The sequence below is a fragment of the Psammomys obesus genome, unplaced genomic scaffold, assembly GCF_907164565.1.
Source record: "Psammomys obesus unplaced genomic scaffold, mPsaObe1.curated_primary_1811, whole genome shotgun sequence".
In the NCBI taxonomy this organism is placed as follows: domain Eukaryota; kingdom Metazoa; phylum Chordata; class Mammalia; order Rodentia; family Muridae; genus Psammomys; species Psammomys obesus.
In genome coordinates this window covers 23198707-23212779 of record NW_026596073.1, presented here as the reverse complement: position 1 = coordinate 23212779, position 14073 = coordinate 23198707, and the positions used below count along the sequence as shown (strand labels likewise).

Genomic DNA, 14073 nt, shown 5'->3' with positions numbered 1-14073 from the left:
GCTGAGGCTGACAATTCCTGTGATAGAAATTCTGCCACGGGGACCGAGAGACAAAACTTGAGAAGTGTGGGTAGGAGTGTACGCGTGGGTCCTGGGAAGACAGGGCTAGCAGCTTTATTCTGAGGGGAACCCCAAGGCTGAGTTTCTAGCTGGTGTTAGAAGACTGAGCTGAAAAGAGCCGCCTCTCTCTCCAGATTTCAGAGCAGGAGTGTTTCCCAAGGACAGCGTGTTCTCTCTCTGTGGGAGCCTTGCCTCCTCGCTGCCGGGAAGCTCCCAGAAGACAGAAGACCATTGAGGGCTGCTCACAGCAGCCACACCACCCGTTACTGCCAGCCTATGACCTGAGCTTCTTGGACGATAGCCCACTCCTTGCACACTGTCCCTAGGCATGGGGAAGGGTTGGGATGGAGACTTGAGAGGCACGGGCCGAGGTGAGGGCTTGGCTCTTCACTTTCCCTCTGTTTTGAGGTTCTGAGTTCCTTCTTGTCACTGATAGGTAGAGCTGCAGAGGCACACAGGGAACCAACAAGGAGTGAGGAGCGTCTGTGTGTCAAAATCCTACAAAAGCCCCATTTGTTGCTGTTGTTGTGTGAGTGTGCGAGCCTGTGGGTGCCGGTGTGTGCACAGCATTGTGTAGTGGCTGGAAGACAATGTTAAGTATTCCTTAGGTACTGTCCACCTTTTAGCTCGCTAAGCGGGTGAAGCTGGCTGGCCAGCAAGCCTCAGGGATCTGCTGTCTGCCTCCCAGGCGCTGGGATTATAAGCACATACACCATGCCTGATTTTTGCTTTTCAGGTGGATTCTCGGGATGGATCCCATGTCCTTGCGCTTGCATGATGATGCCGAACCGTCTCTTTAACCCAGCAGCCACCTTTTATAATAAAATTTAAAGCGCCATAAAGAAGGTCCCGCCAGCATCTGGTACTTACAGACACATATGCCGTGAGGCAAATGACCAGGGATGCAGTGATAGCATAAGGGATGGATGTGTTGGGGTTCTTGGCTTCCTCCCCGGTGGTGGCGATAATGTCAAAGCCAATGAACGCGTAGAAACACGTGGCTGCCCCTTGCAGCACCTGAAAGAAGATGACATCTGTCAGGCTCAGAAGTTGAGGACAAAGCCATTGGCTTAAAAGTGGTGCCCACAAGTGCCCAGTGAGCGCTGCAGGGACCTCCTGAATGGCACAGGGCACTGTGGAGGAACTAGCGTTCAGCACCCAAGCTCTGTCTAGTCTAGTTTGCTATATGACTATGGGCAATTTCCTCATGTGTTATAGACAGGTGAGAATTCTATGGTCAAATAAAAACTGAGTTAGTCAACATATTCAAATTCTTTTTGATAAAAATCAGTATGTTGGCTCTCTGTTTTTTGGGGGGCATTGAACATGGGGCCTCATGCACACTAGTGAGGTTCTTTACCCTGGACTACCTTTTTCAGGTGTAGTTCATATACACCAAAGTTATGCATAGATTTTGTACGTTAGGTTTTATTCCCACCCACCAGTACTCAACTATGATGTAAATTCTTGTAAGAGAGTTTTGGAAACGAGGAAAGGTACTTTTGACCACCTTGGATGCACTGGAGGTGAGGTGCTGGCCTTTTGTGGATGGCATGCATACACTTCCATGTAAAGTATTACTCTGCCTCAGTCCAGAGACGGATGGCCTCTGTGGTAATGTCTAGACTGGAGGTCATATATGTTTGAGATCTCCAGTGCCTTTGAAAGGAAGATGGGTTAGAGATTGTAACTTTCTACTCCTTGCAGGGTTTGGATGAGCTAGTTGGGTATGAGGCAGGCAGCTGGGTAAGGCTGGGGGTGCTAGTTACCCAGCAGCTCTTTTTTAGGTCTGTCTTAAAGGATTTTAAGGGTGAGTAGACCTTCAGTCAAGGCGTCATTGAAACCCTTCCATCAGGGACCACGTGGCTTTCTTTTAAGTGTGCTTTCCTAACCTTGATAGTCTCACTGTCAACTGACAGTGAAAATGTGTCTCTTCAAATGGTTGGGGTGCCTCTGTGTGGAGAGACGGACTGGTGTGTTCTGGATGAAGACACAAACGCAAGCTCTGACAGGCGACAGGAGGATTCAGCAAGAGCAGAGAGGACTGCCTGTCCCCTTCCCCACACTGTAGTGTTCACTTTTATCCTTCCCCAGCGGCTTCTTCATAAGCACAGAACAAAGTAGTAGATACGAGAGCCTGTGAAGTGCATCACAAATGTGAAGATCTCCTCAAAATGTCCAGGGTAGCCTTTGTCCAGCCATAAAATGAGGCAGCTTCTTACAGAGGCTCCCAACCGGGTTTGTCATGTTTCAACATCCTAACCTAGGATTTCCAATTTGAGAGTTAGGGATATTCTTGGAAATTTGTGAGTATTTCTGGAAAAGAATAGTATTTTTATTTTTACTAGTCTTTAATTAAGTTTTAGGATTTTTTTTGATTATGGGTGTACTATGATTTTCCTCATTGGTAGAATCAGATATTTTCATATCAAGAGACTTTTGCAGAGATCTTTAAAAATTCTTTCTACTGGTCTAAATTATTATAGTTCTTAGATGTAGATACTAATAAAGAAGTATACCGTAATTATGACACAATTTAAGAATATGTATTACTTTGTTTCAATAAAACTGTATAATAAGTTTCTATATAATTAAGTTCTTCATTTGAAAGTTAATTCTAATATAGGAGACCATAAGCTTCACCATATTCAAAGGGAACTGGAGCACAAAAAAGAACTGCTCTGCTCTGGTAAATCAAGTGGATGCGAGTTATTCCCTAGGAGGAGAGAAATCTACTTTTCCTTTAGCAAAGCCTTTTTATCAGGGTATGGAAAGTGCCACCAGGTGCCAGATGAAGAAAGGAAACAGTTCTTACTGCGTCCTGTAAGCAGGTTCACAGTCTTGGATGCATGTTTATTTTCAATTGTCTGGGAAATATTACTGATTTTCAAGGATGAACACCTGCTGGGATTGCAGGTGTGTGAGGCTATCTCAGTCATGGTAAAGCCATGCTTAAGGTAGGTCTTCACACACATACACACACACACACACACACACACTTGAAGAACAACCCTGTATATGCACACACGTAAACACAAAACACATATATGCATGCACATACACATATATGCACACACATAAACATAACACATAGACACACACACACACCCTTCTTGTAATTTTATAGTGGCCAGTTAGACGGAGGCGAATCTACCTTAGAAGGGGAGAGAGGTGGACCGTGCCACGGGAGGAGTACCAGGGAGCCTGAGAATGTCTGAGCTAGAAAGCAAAGGAGTTAGTGGCGGGATCCCCCTCCTCCCTCACTTTGGAAGCGTTGAAAGGGCCAGCCACGTCATTTCTGGAGGGCAATAAGCGTTGTGGGCTCCAAAGGGAAGCGCAGAGTTACACATGGAGGTGCACCTAGGCCCGCTGGAGTGTGGGCTTTGGAGACAAACAGACCTTGCTTGGCTGTGTCCTAAGCTAGCTGGGTGACCTAAGGTAGGTTTCTAATCTGTTGGAGATCAATTTCTTCACCATTAACATGGAGACAACTCACAGGATTGATTCAAAGGTTAAAGGAGATGAATTACATTGCAGAATCTGGTATGTGCTCAATACATACTAGCTTTTATCGACAGTACTATTATTTCTACTGTGAATTTTTTCTAGGGCAGATGAAGCAAGGGCACAAAGCCCTCCTTTGCTTAGAATGACACATGTATTCTAAGCGCTACCACGTGCCAAGCACTGTGATTGATAAGGAGAAGAAAGTACTCCAAGCTTGGCCTTATGGTCTTAAAGTCCTGGGGATGCTGCAGGACCACAAATAAATAAACTGAATAATATTAGTAAGCATATATATTATTTGCAAAACACAAGTGCTTTTATTTTCCAAATGAATAAAGAAATGGATGATACTGATAATGGTTAGACACTAAAAATGCAACTGTGATCAAGCTGGGAACAGGGGAAATATACCTGCGAAGAGGATGAAGAGTAGTCTGAATTTGTGTATGTAGAATTAGAAAGCAATGTTAGTTGAAGAAAGTCCAGATCATTTCAAAGACAGGGCATTTGAGGAGCCTTCTGCATTCAACAGGCAACAGAAATCAACATAGATGATTTGAGGGGAAAATGAAACTAATGAAGGAAATAGAGGCAAGGATGAGGCAGCGTCCAGGCAGTACCAAGGCACCAGCTAGGGAGGCTGAGGCGACCACTGACATCTATAAGCTTAGGGACCCAGGGCAGAATGGTATTCCTGGGATCCAGGGAGAGCTGGAGAGGTGGAGCTGGGCTGCCCAGCAGGGCCACACAGCCAGTGTAAAGCCAGAGCAGGGCAGGAGTGAGGTGGTATTACCACAGCCTTGCTCTCTTTTCATCTCTGCCTGTCTGATAACGCCTCCCATTGACTAACCCCTACAGGCTCAACAAGGAGGTGCACAGGACAGATCTAAAGAGTTGGGGTAGACGAAGTTGAAGGAGGGGAACGGGCTGAGCCTAACACAAAGGCCAAACAGAGTCTGGCCTAATAAGACCGGTAAAATAAAATCAGCAGAAAGGTCGGCTTTTTAGTCAATCCTGTTTTCTATTTTGTTTTGAGCAAAGTTTTCCCCCTGTGATCCTGCTGCGCTCGGAGGCAGAACCCACTGACCCGGGCTGCTGGGATCATAGGTGTGTGCCACCAGGTTCAGCCTCTTGATTAGATTAGTTCTTGTCCCCGCTCCTCTCTGTCTCTCTAATGTCAGTACAAAGAGCCTTGAAAGGAGACTGCGGGAAGACGAGATCACTAAAGCTGCCTCACTCTCTCCAGATCTCATCTGGCTGGGGCACCTGTACCACACGACAGGCCTCTGTGTGGCAGGCCTGTGCGGGTGCTTACACACATGGCTCAAAATGGGCTCACCGGGCCAACAGCTCTGCAGAGAAGCATCACAGAACATGGATGGGCTGTTGCTTAGTTGTCAAAGGCACTGTCCTGAGTGGCTTGCTACCCCACGTGAGGGTCCCTAACAGCTGCCCCAGAGCTGTGGTGGTGTTTGTTAAGCTGGGCTTCCCATATTGCCTCAAGAAGCTTCAGATGCTAGAAAATAATTAGGCGCCTTTTTCTAATTTACTGCCAAGGTGACAAGACAAAATGACATGAAAAGCATTTTCAAGCACCCTCATGCCCCAGCTCTATTAGCAGTCTGTCCACAGTGACAGTGGAATGTGTTAATAGGTTCCAACAAATGGATTCAGGCAAGGAGGCCATGAAAAATAATAGCTTTCCTTTGGAGGCCTTCAGAATTCCTTGCAAATTCTAACTATGGACTATTTTTCCTGGGAGCTATTTGTGCTGGTAAAATATCTTATTTGGTTAAAGAAAAATCATAAGATAGCATCAAGAACAAATAACATAAAGGGCACACACATCCAGCAACGTTCAGGGCTGAGGAATTGCAGATGGAAGCAGGGGTTCAGCCGAGGGCCAGAGTCACTTGATATAGGGGAAAATGTTTGTTGTTCTTAAGCTCTTCAAGACCAAAGAAGCATTTGACCCAGAACCTTTAAGTGAGTAAACCATTCCTTAAGCTATTTTCTTTGGAAGGAGGTGGCTGGGAGAGGGTTGTGCTGGGTGGGGGTGGGGGGCATTGCCAGAGGACTGGTTGTTCATTAACCCTTTCATAGCACTTGTGAGTTGTGCTCAACCCAACGTAATGGCATCCTTATGAAAGCCTACCTCACTTCCTCATTCCCTTCTGCCCAAAGCACAGTGCACCCCAAGATGTCTGGAGCTCTGCACTGGTCCCCTAGTTAACAGTAGGGTTCAGAGTTTCCCCAAGCAGCATAGAAATTCATGCAGCTGCCAAGTAAGAAAAGACACATTTATCGATGTTTGCTAGGTAAGAGTGGGAAATGCGTTTACTACCGTGGCAGATGATTGACTCGTGAGAGGGTACCAGCCTTTACAATGTGTGATTTAAATTCACAGTGGCCTTGCTGGACAGGAAAAATGATCTGTAAGCAAAGTTGAGAAAGGGCAAGGCCAGGTCAATTCACTAGGGAGGATAAGTATGACGCAGAAATCCAAGGCCAGACTGAGAACAGGGAGATGAATCAACATCTCACATGCTGTCCATTTTGCTCAGATAATAGTTTTTTTTTTTTTTTTTTTGTCCCTGCACAGAGGCACACATTTGTTTCCTTCACGGATAATAGATATGCATTAAAAATCAAAATTCCCAGCCAGACTTTTCTGGTGGCCAATGACAAGTCTACTCAAGTTACTAGGTTAGGTCAGTGACCAGAGTTTTAAGCCAAGCTAGGTGATCTCAAGGGGCGCAAGCCAGAGGATGGTGGAGTGAATATGGATTTTGGGTCACCCAGGACTGGAATTCAACTTAACTTTATTGCTTACTAAAACTCTTATCTTGGATGCTTTAAACTTTGGTGTAAAAGTGGAGATCATTGTTGTTTTTCTCAGGGCGCTCAAAGAAATGCTAAACATAGAAAAGTCATTCTTCTTTTTCTACTTTATGCCTACATTTAGACTTTTTTTTTTTAAATAAGAGCAAGTGAAAATCTAAGGTGCATAAATCGGGGCCTCCAAAGATGGTCTGATGACTCCATCGTGAAGTGGTGGCCTCCTGATTGAGAAAGGGTACGAATTCCCGAAGTGGAAGGAAGATGCCTCCAAAGAGAATGAAGGCCCCAGAACAGAGCACCAGAGAAAAGAAAAGGCCAAACGATGAGTCTACTTTCTTCACTGTTAGGAAACAGTGATCGTGCAGAGGTCCCCTCCCCCGTCACAGCGGGCGTGAGCTCCTGTGTCTTCAGTGCGCATCATTCACTCAGCCTCAGTGAGGATGAGACCTTGTTATCTCTTACTGTTTCTTTCAGCTCCGACATTCCAGGTCAGGGGCTGGAGAGATGGCTCTGCAGTTAAGAGCAGCAACAGGATGCAGAAAAGAGCAGCGCGGAATGGGGGTTTCATTCCTAGCACCTAAGTGGTGGCTCACGACCGTCTGTAAACCCAGTTGCAGAGGGTTTGCTCCCTCTTCTGGTCTCTGCCGGTACTGTATGCACACGGTGCCCGGACAGACATACAAGTGGACAAAACACACACACACACACACACACACACACACACACACACACACACCCAATACTCTAACTCTTCGTGAACGTTTAAGGAAAAATATGTAATATTAGTTGTCAACCCTGGTTCAGGAGCGTCAGCCCTTGCCCTGACTGTCTAAACAGTGAGAGCAAGTATGTGAGCAGTCGCTCTGAGCCTTGTGTACATCACTTGTGTGGACAGCATTGACGGGTCCAGCCATCTAGAATGGCAGATGTACGCTCACAACACGACACGGGAGGCCCAAGAGGCTGTCCTCTTCTGCAAGCAAGTGGTACAAGTTTGTCTCCCCGCTTGATCATGAGAAGAGTGGAGAGCCCAGGAGTGAGCTGGTGCCCTGTCTTCCAGTCAGTCCTCAACCCGGGCCTCCCTTACAGGGCCGAGACAACCGTAACAATGCTTTCATGAGTTACAATGAGAACGCAGTTGGGCTCCAGGAGACATCCCTTCTCTTCTCTCTTATAACTGGTTGTTTCTCTTCTGTGACAGGAGAAGAACAATTTGTAGTATAAGAGAATGGAGCCTCGGGACCCAACAGTGATTCTTTGTCCCTCTTTCTGGTTCCGAGCAATTTCAGTATTTGTTCATCTCAGGGAGGAGAGATGCACTTTGTGCTTCTGGGGAATCCCCCCAGAAAAGCAGCAAACTCACAGGTTTGGCTTAACCGACTTGCCTGGTTCTCTGCACTGAGTAGCGTGGCACAGCTCAGAATAAACAGAAGTGATTTTGAATGTTCTCCAGGAGTGAGTTCTGATCCCTGGGTATCTTGGAGCAAAACCAGTGTAAGCAAAAGCTACGAAAGCAAATTGAGTAGAGCCCTGTATTTGCATTCTAGGCCAGCACCAGCCCAACCTGCCTCTCTGCGCCTCTGGATAGTCATTCACTTGTGAAATGGAAGGACAGGACCGGGGAACTTCTAAGATCCTGCCATCTGGAAAATTTCTGGTGAATTTTATCAATAAATCCACAAGATAAATATTTTTCAGTTACACTGTAGACAGAAGTCAGGTGAGACTTAGAGCCACTTGTTAGTATAGAGAATTTGCCACCCTGACTTACATTTTTACCATCACCAGGCCCTGGGGATGGGATCTAAAGTGTCCTTTGTGTCCAGCTCACTAGCTAGACTGTTTGCCTCTCGCCCAGGACTTAGAACTGTCACTCTGCTGGGTCCCCCTCAGCTGCTCTCGGGTCCCAGCAGGACTGTCTTCCCTGGGCTGGATGCTGGATTCTGATTATAAATGAGTTCCCCCTAATTTTACATGGAGGTAAACACAGCCCTTTCCCGTTCCGGCACTCTTCCTGGCGTCCTTCACCGAGTCGCCTATTTCTGTGCAAGGCTGCCTCTCTTAGCAGAGCTGAACTGCTCCTACCCAGTCTTTGGATCCAGTACTCCTGGCTTTGGGTTCTGATTCTGCCACACACTGCCCTTAGCAGGGAGTCCCCGGATCTCTCTGGGTGAGAATGTTTTCATCCTTCAGTCCAAACTGTGAATATTTTCCACCCGAGACTGATGTGATGGTGTGATGAGATAAGGCATGCGGTGCTTAGCATGGAGGAAGGCACATGGAGAGAGCACCACACCAAATCTCTTCTTGTGATTGGGGTAGCCTGGGATGTCAGTGAAACCGGAAAACAAGCCCCAAATCAAAAGATTTCTTCAGAACATCCCAACTAAAAGAACATGTTTCCTTGAGAATGTGTCTTAGACTATTCCCAGCATGGAAGGCACAGCAGCCTTTGAGAATGAACTCACCCCTGACCAGCCGTGGGGCAAGAACTGGCCCTCTGCCCAGTAATTGCCATTGATGAAGAAGAGGCCTGCGATCATGATGAACACCCACACTGCCAGGTTCAGTACGTTGAGGACGTTGTTGAAGCCCACGGAATTCTTCACTCCCAGAGCCACAACGATGGTCACGAGGACCGCAATCACCAGAGCCAGAAGGTCTGGGTAGGACTCCTCCCCTTTCCCTAGAGGAGGAAGCCGTGGTTAATACCGTCTAAAGAGAAGAAAGGGCCCCGTGGACTCACTCTACCCCATTGCATCTGGGTTGTTATGACTTTAGAGCAGTGGTTAGTCTGTCAGAAAGAACAGCAAAGGCTGTCTGTCTGTCTCTTTGTGCACGCTTACATGTCTGACTGTTATGGTCCATAAGCAGATATAAGTGCTTATCTGCAAATGAGGGAGTTTGGGACACAGAGAAGGTGACCTGATACCATAGATCACAATTAGGGTCATGCAACACGACAGTCACGGTGTACTTGTGGAGGCATGGCCAGCACATGTCAGGAGCATCTTGGGACACTGAGGCACAGGTAGAGGGCTAACATAGCCTCTGGAAACTTCTCTGCCTCCATTATGGTTAGCCTCGTAATCTGTAAGATTTCTATCCTATCCCCACAATCCTTTCTTTATTAGCAAGCTTTAAAATGTACATATTTGAAAGCCATTTTATGTGGCTTCTCATTTGCAGGGTGGGGCTGCAGAAAGAAAATGCCCGGAGCACAGGGCCTGCTGGTCAGCCCTTGGTCAGTGGGCTCCTGCCCTCTACGGAGAGGAAGAGGCATTGCCTCGGCAGCCAGAGAACCTAGATCCCAGCTGTACTTTGGCCAACAGCCTGCAGTGCAGCCTTGGGCACATTGTCTCATCTTTCTGGACCTCATCTGCAAAATGAGCGAGATGGATGACTGATTTTGGGTCATTTCAAAATTAAAATGTTATGAAATCAGAATAGAGCGATGATCTTTGTGCTTGTTATTGTAGCAGTGGGGTGACTAGCAATTTAAAGAAAAGTTGTTGTTTTTTTTTTTCCTGTTATTTGTAATTGTGTGTGTGCCCTGAAGCTGGAGATGCAGGATCTTGTGAGCCACCTGGCATAGATGTTGGGAGCACACGGAGAAACAACAAGTGCTCTTAGCCTCTGAGCCGTCTCTTCAGCCCTGGTCAGCGTTTTTGTCCAATAGTCTCTGAGGTAAGTACACAGCAGTAACATTTTTTGACAGAGTCTCAGAATTATTCTTGTTCTCTCTCTCTCTCACTCTCTCTTCCTCTCACTCTCTCTTTCTGTGTGTGTGTGTGCATGTGTGTGCTTTAGGGAGCTCAAATGCACCACATAAACACTGTCATTCTGAGGTCCATCCCCAACTACTGAGAAATTCTGAGGAAAGACTCCAGAGCTTCTTCAACTATTAGTATGAGTCCTGTGAATATGGAAGGATGCACCAGGCATCAGGATGGAAAGCTGGCGGCAAGTGACAGATGGTCTGTCTCCTGCCATTTGTTAGGTGACCTCTGACCTCTCAGTTCTTGTTCAGCAACAGGACACCTTGTGGATGTTGGTTGGACTGGAATTGAAATTTTTTATTCGTAAGTGAAAACATTTACTTATAAAAAAATGGGAGGAAATTCACAAGGAAACCATGGTGAAGTTTCTCCAAATTTCTTTGGTTGCATTAGTTTATTTTTTATATAGCTGTTGGCAAGGTGCATGTCCAGTACAGCCTGTGTCCTTTGATAGGCATTGTATTAATCTTTAGTCCATGCTATGACCTCTTATCTTTTTAGTTGTCAGTCATATAACATGTATCCACAATTTACATGGCCATTTGTCTCTCTAAAGAATAAAAAAAAATATATATTTTTTTTACAATTGAGCACTCATAATCTAAAAATCCACCAATTTGAGATGCTACAGAATCTGAAACTTTTTAAATGGCAGCCACAATACCACAAGAGAATAAAATTTACATATGCAGCAAAACTTTATACACTATATTTAATAATATTTACTTCAGGCAATGTGTCTAAGAGGTATATGAAAAACTAGTGAATTTCGTGTCAGGCCTGGGTGTCGGTTGCCAATCCCAATATCTTATATGTATATTGGTAAGTATTTCAAAGTCTGAAAAAACCCTGAAGGTAAAAATAATAATAAGAAAAAAGGTACTGGTCCCAAGCATCTCAGATAAGGGGTGTACACCCTCTAAGAATGAGACTGGAAAGAACATATTTTTATACAGATTTTATATTCATGAAAATTAGAATAATTTACTTAGAGTGAAGGACTGCTTTGTAAAAACAAAAAGAAGCACTTAAAGTTCTTGACACATTTTTTTTTCCAAAATCAGGGTGTGTATGTGTGAATGTATGTGTGTGTGTGTGTTTGTGTGTGTGTTTGTGTGTGTGTGTGTGTGTGTGTGTGTGTGTGTGTACTGGGGATACCAGGCATATATTTTGCCCACTGAGCAGCCTCTCTAGCCTCCAAGTTGTGTTCTTGGAGGGGCATCTGTTCACCTGGCTCATGGATTTGCACATCAGGGGAAAGGATGGCTCATTCTCACCCAGGCCATTGAGGGTTCCTACTGTGTCCACCATCCAGCGGCTGATGCTGTGGTTGGCCAGGGAGTCAAACATGCTGCTCAGAGCGCTGGCCCCAGCTGCAGTGCCAATCAGGTATTCCAGGATCAAGTTCCAGCCGATGAAAAATGCCACAAACTCCCCAACAGTGACATAGCTGTAGGTGTAGGCAGATCCTGTGGTCTTGGGCACTCGAACCCCAAACTCTGCATAGCACACACCTGCAAGGGACAAACAAAACAGGTGGTGGGCTTCTGCAGACGAGCTAACATCTTGGTGCAAGACGCTCCTAAGAGGAAGATGTTAGGACTCTCTGGGCCATTAGCGTCAATACGCAGGAGTTTATGTGTAACCGCAACGACGGGGACATGTTCTGTAAACTGTGTTATTAGGTGTGCAAGTACTGAGATGTGCTTGCACAAGCCTAGCTGAAGGAGCTTGTTATGCACCTAGGCTATAAACCCATATATGCCACTCATATATATAATATATATAACTATATGATACATATATATCTAAATTAAGAGGTGTTATATAGTTTATTACCTCTAGAGCCATGATGAATAAACCAAACGCAGGAGAAAACCGCTAAATGGAGAGACACAGTGAATGCTGGCTGTGTGCACTGTTCGTGCAGTGCAGCATGCTGCTTTAGCGTAAATGGTTCTTTGTCATAGGTAAGAGTGACCCTTACAATACTGACAAAAAGAGTGCATCGTCAACCAGAAGCCGGTATTGGAGTGATTTATTATCCTTATCAAGTATTATGTCCTGTACATAGCTGCATGCTATTCATTCATGCTGCTGACGGAGTAGCAGGTCTGTACCTGCATACTACAGACATGATGCATGATAGACAGCACTGGGTTACAGCAGCCTCATGTCCCAGCCCAGAGCAACTTTTCAGCTCCGGGAGGGTCTTATGGGACTAAAGTCATGGAAATGTCTATCGCTAAAACACTGTTATGTAGACAGGACTGCATGAGACACTATTCTAAGCCATTCTAGCCATTTCCAATCTCGCCCCCTGGAAACATAGTTTGGGTGTTTATATCTTTGGACCTTCTGAGACTGGGCCTCACTGTGTATCAGTTCCAGTTTGGTTTCTGTTGCTGTGATGAAACGCCCTGAGTAGAAGCCACATGCAAGAAAAGGGTTGCACTTCCAGGTTAGGAATCATGAAGGAACTCAAGGCAGAAACCTTGAGGCAGGAACCGTGGAGGACGTTGTTGCTGGCTTGTTCTCTCTGGCTCATGCTTACTTGGCTTTCTGATACACCCCAGGACCTGCCTAGCAGTAGCATTGCCTACAGTGGGCTTGGCCTCTTCATAACACTCAAGATATTTCCCATATGATAGTCTGATTAGGACAATCCCTCTTCCCAGCTGACTCTCAGCTGCAGAGTTGACAATAAAATCTAACCTGGATAGTAGCCCTGGCTGGCCTTTGAGTCACTCTGTAGACCAGGCTGTCCTTCATCTTGTGATAATCCTACTGCCCCTTCCTCCCAAATGCTGGGATTATAGGTGTGCATTACCCTGCCTGGCTTCCAAAGTCTTTTTAACCATTGTACTTGGGAAGACAAAACAAATTTGCCTGAACTATTGAGAAATAATCTTTCTTTAGAAAAATCCTCTTTTGTTGTATGTTTCTATTGTGTTTCTCTGGTGGGAGAAATCCTGAGTGCAGGCCTAACTCAGGATGACCCCACCAATGGCAGCAGGGTTAGACTGCACAGTAACAGCTTCCTTTTATTTTTCCACATTAGGGAAGATGCTCTTCCTTTGAGACGGATACTCTAAGCCAGCTGTGGAAATGCTGCGCTGTAGCAAAGGGGGAAGACAAAAGTGCACATATAAAAACATAGTTACTGACCAAAAAAGCCCCAGTTTGGACAAGGCTTAGAGAATGTCGTGGAAGAGGGAGCTGGAAGATTGTAAAAGCGATAGATAAGGAAATAGTGTCTTCTGGACACGACAGGGCTATTGCACCCACGAGCTCAGCAGCAGTAGCTGCTTCTTGTACAAGCTTGCACGAGATGAAACCAGTCAACAGTCAACCATTCGTGGGGGAGGGGATTCTGAGGCCACAGCCCAGTTGATGTCTGCTGGGAGAGAGAGAAAGAGAGAGAAAGAAAGAGGGAGAGAGAGAGAGAAAACAAAAGAGAGATTTTTTTAGGGGTATGGGCTCTAGCAGTTGGCTCACACTCCAGAAGCTAACCCCACACCTCCTCACATGGGCAGTGCTGATTGGACTCAGTGGGCTACAAAGAATGCCTCGAAACACTGTCTTCTAATTTGCCATGGCCATTGCAATCACAAACACACACTTCCTGCACACGATTCTGCCTGTCAACATCCCATCATGGAGGTGTGAGGTGCTGAGGAGGCCTCATACTTTCCTGAGGAGCTATTGGCAGCTGATGGACTCTGGGAGGGAGGGGAATAATTTCCCTCAGTGGTGTAGCCACTGATAGATTGTCTATGCTTTTTTGAACAATCCCCTCGCCATGCTCATATAACAACCTCAGTTAAACTCACTGATTAACACACACACACACACACACACACACACACACACACACACACACACA

The 14073-nt window shown here is 45.8% G+C and overlaps 1 protein-coding gene across 1 annotated transcript in view; it reads right to left on the bottom strand.

The window, feature by feature from the left end:
• Slc7a14 (solute carrier family 7 member 14) overlaps positions 1-14073 on the bottom strand; it is a 119278-nt gene that overhangs the window by 30154 nt on the left and 75051 nt on the right. Inside the window, exons 3-5 of the mRNA XM_055626046.1 lie at positions 11465-11701; positions 8877-9094; positions 931-1077 (exon numbers count right to left, since the gene is read on the bottom strand). Coding sequence (XP_055482021.1) covers positions 931-1077; positions 8877-9094; positions 11465-11701 — 602 coding nt within the window. The remainder of the gene's footprint in view (positions 1-930; positions 1078-8876; positions 9095-11464; positions 11702-14073) is intronic.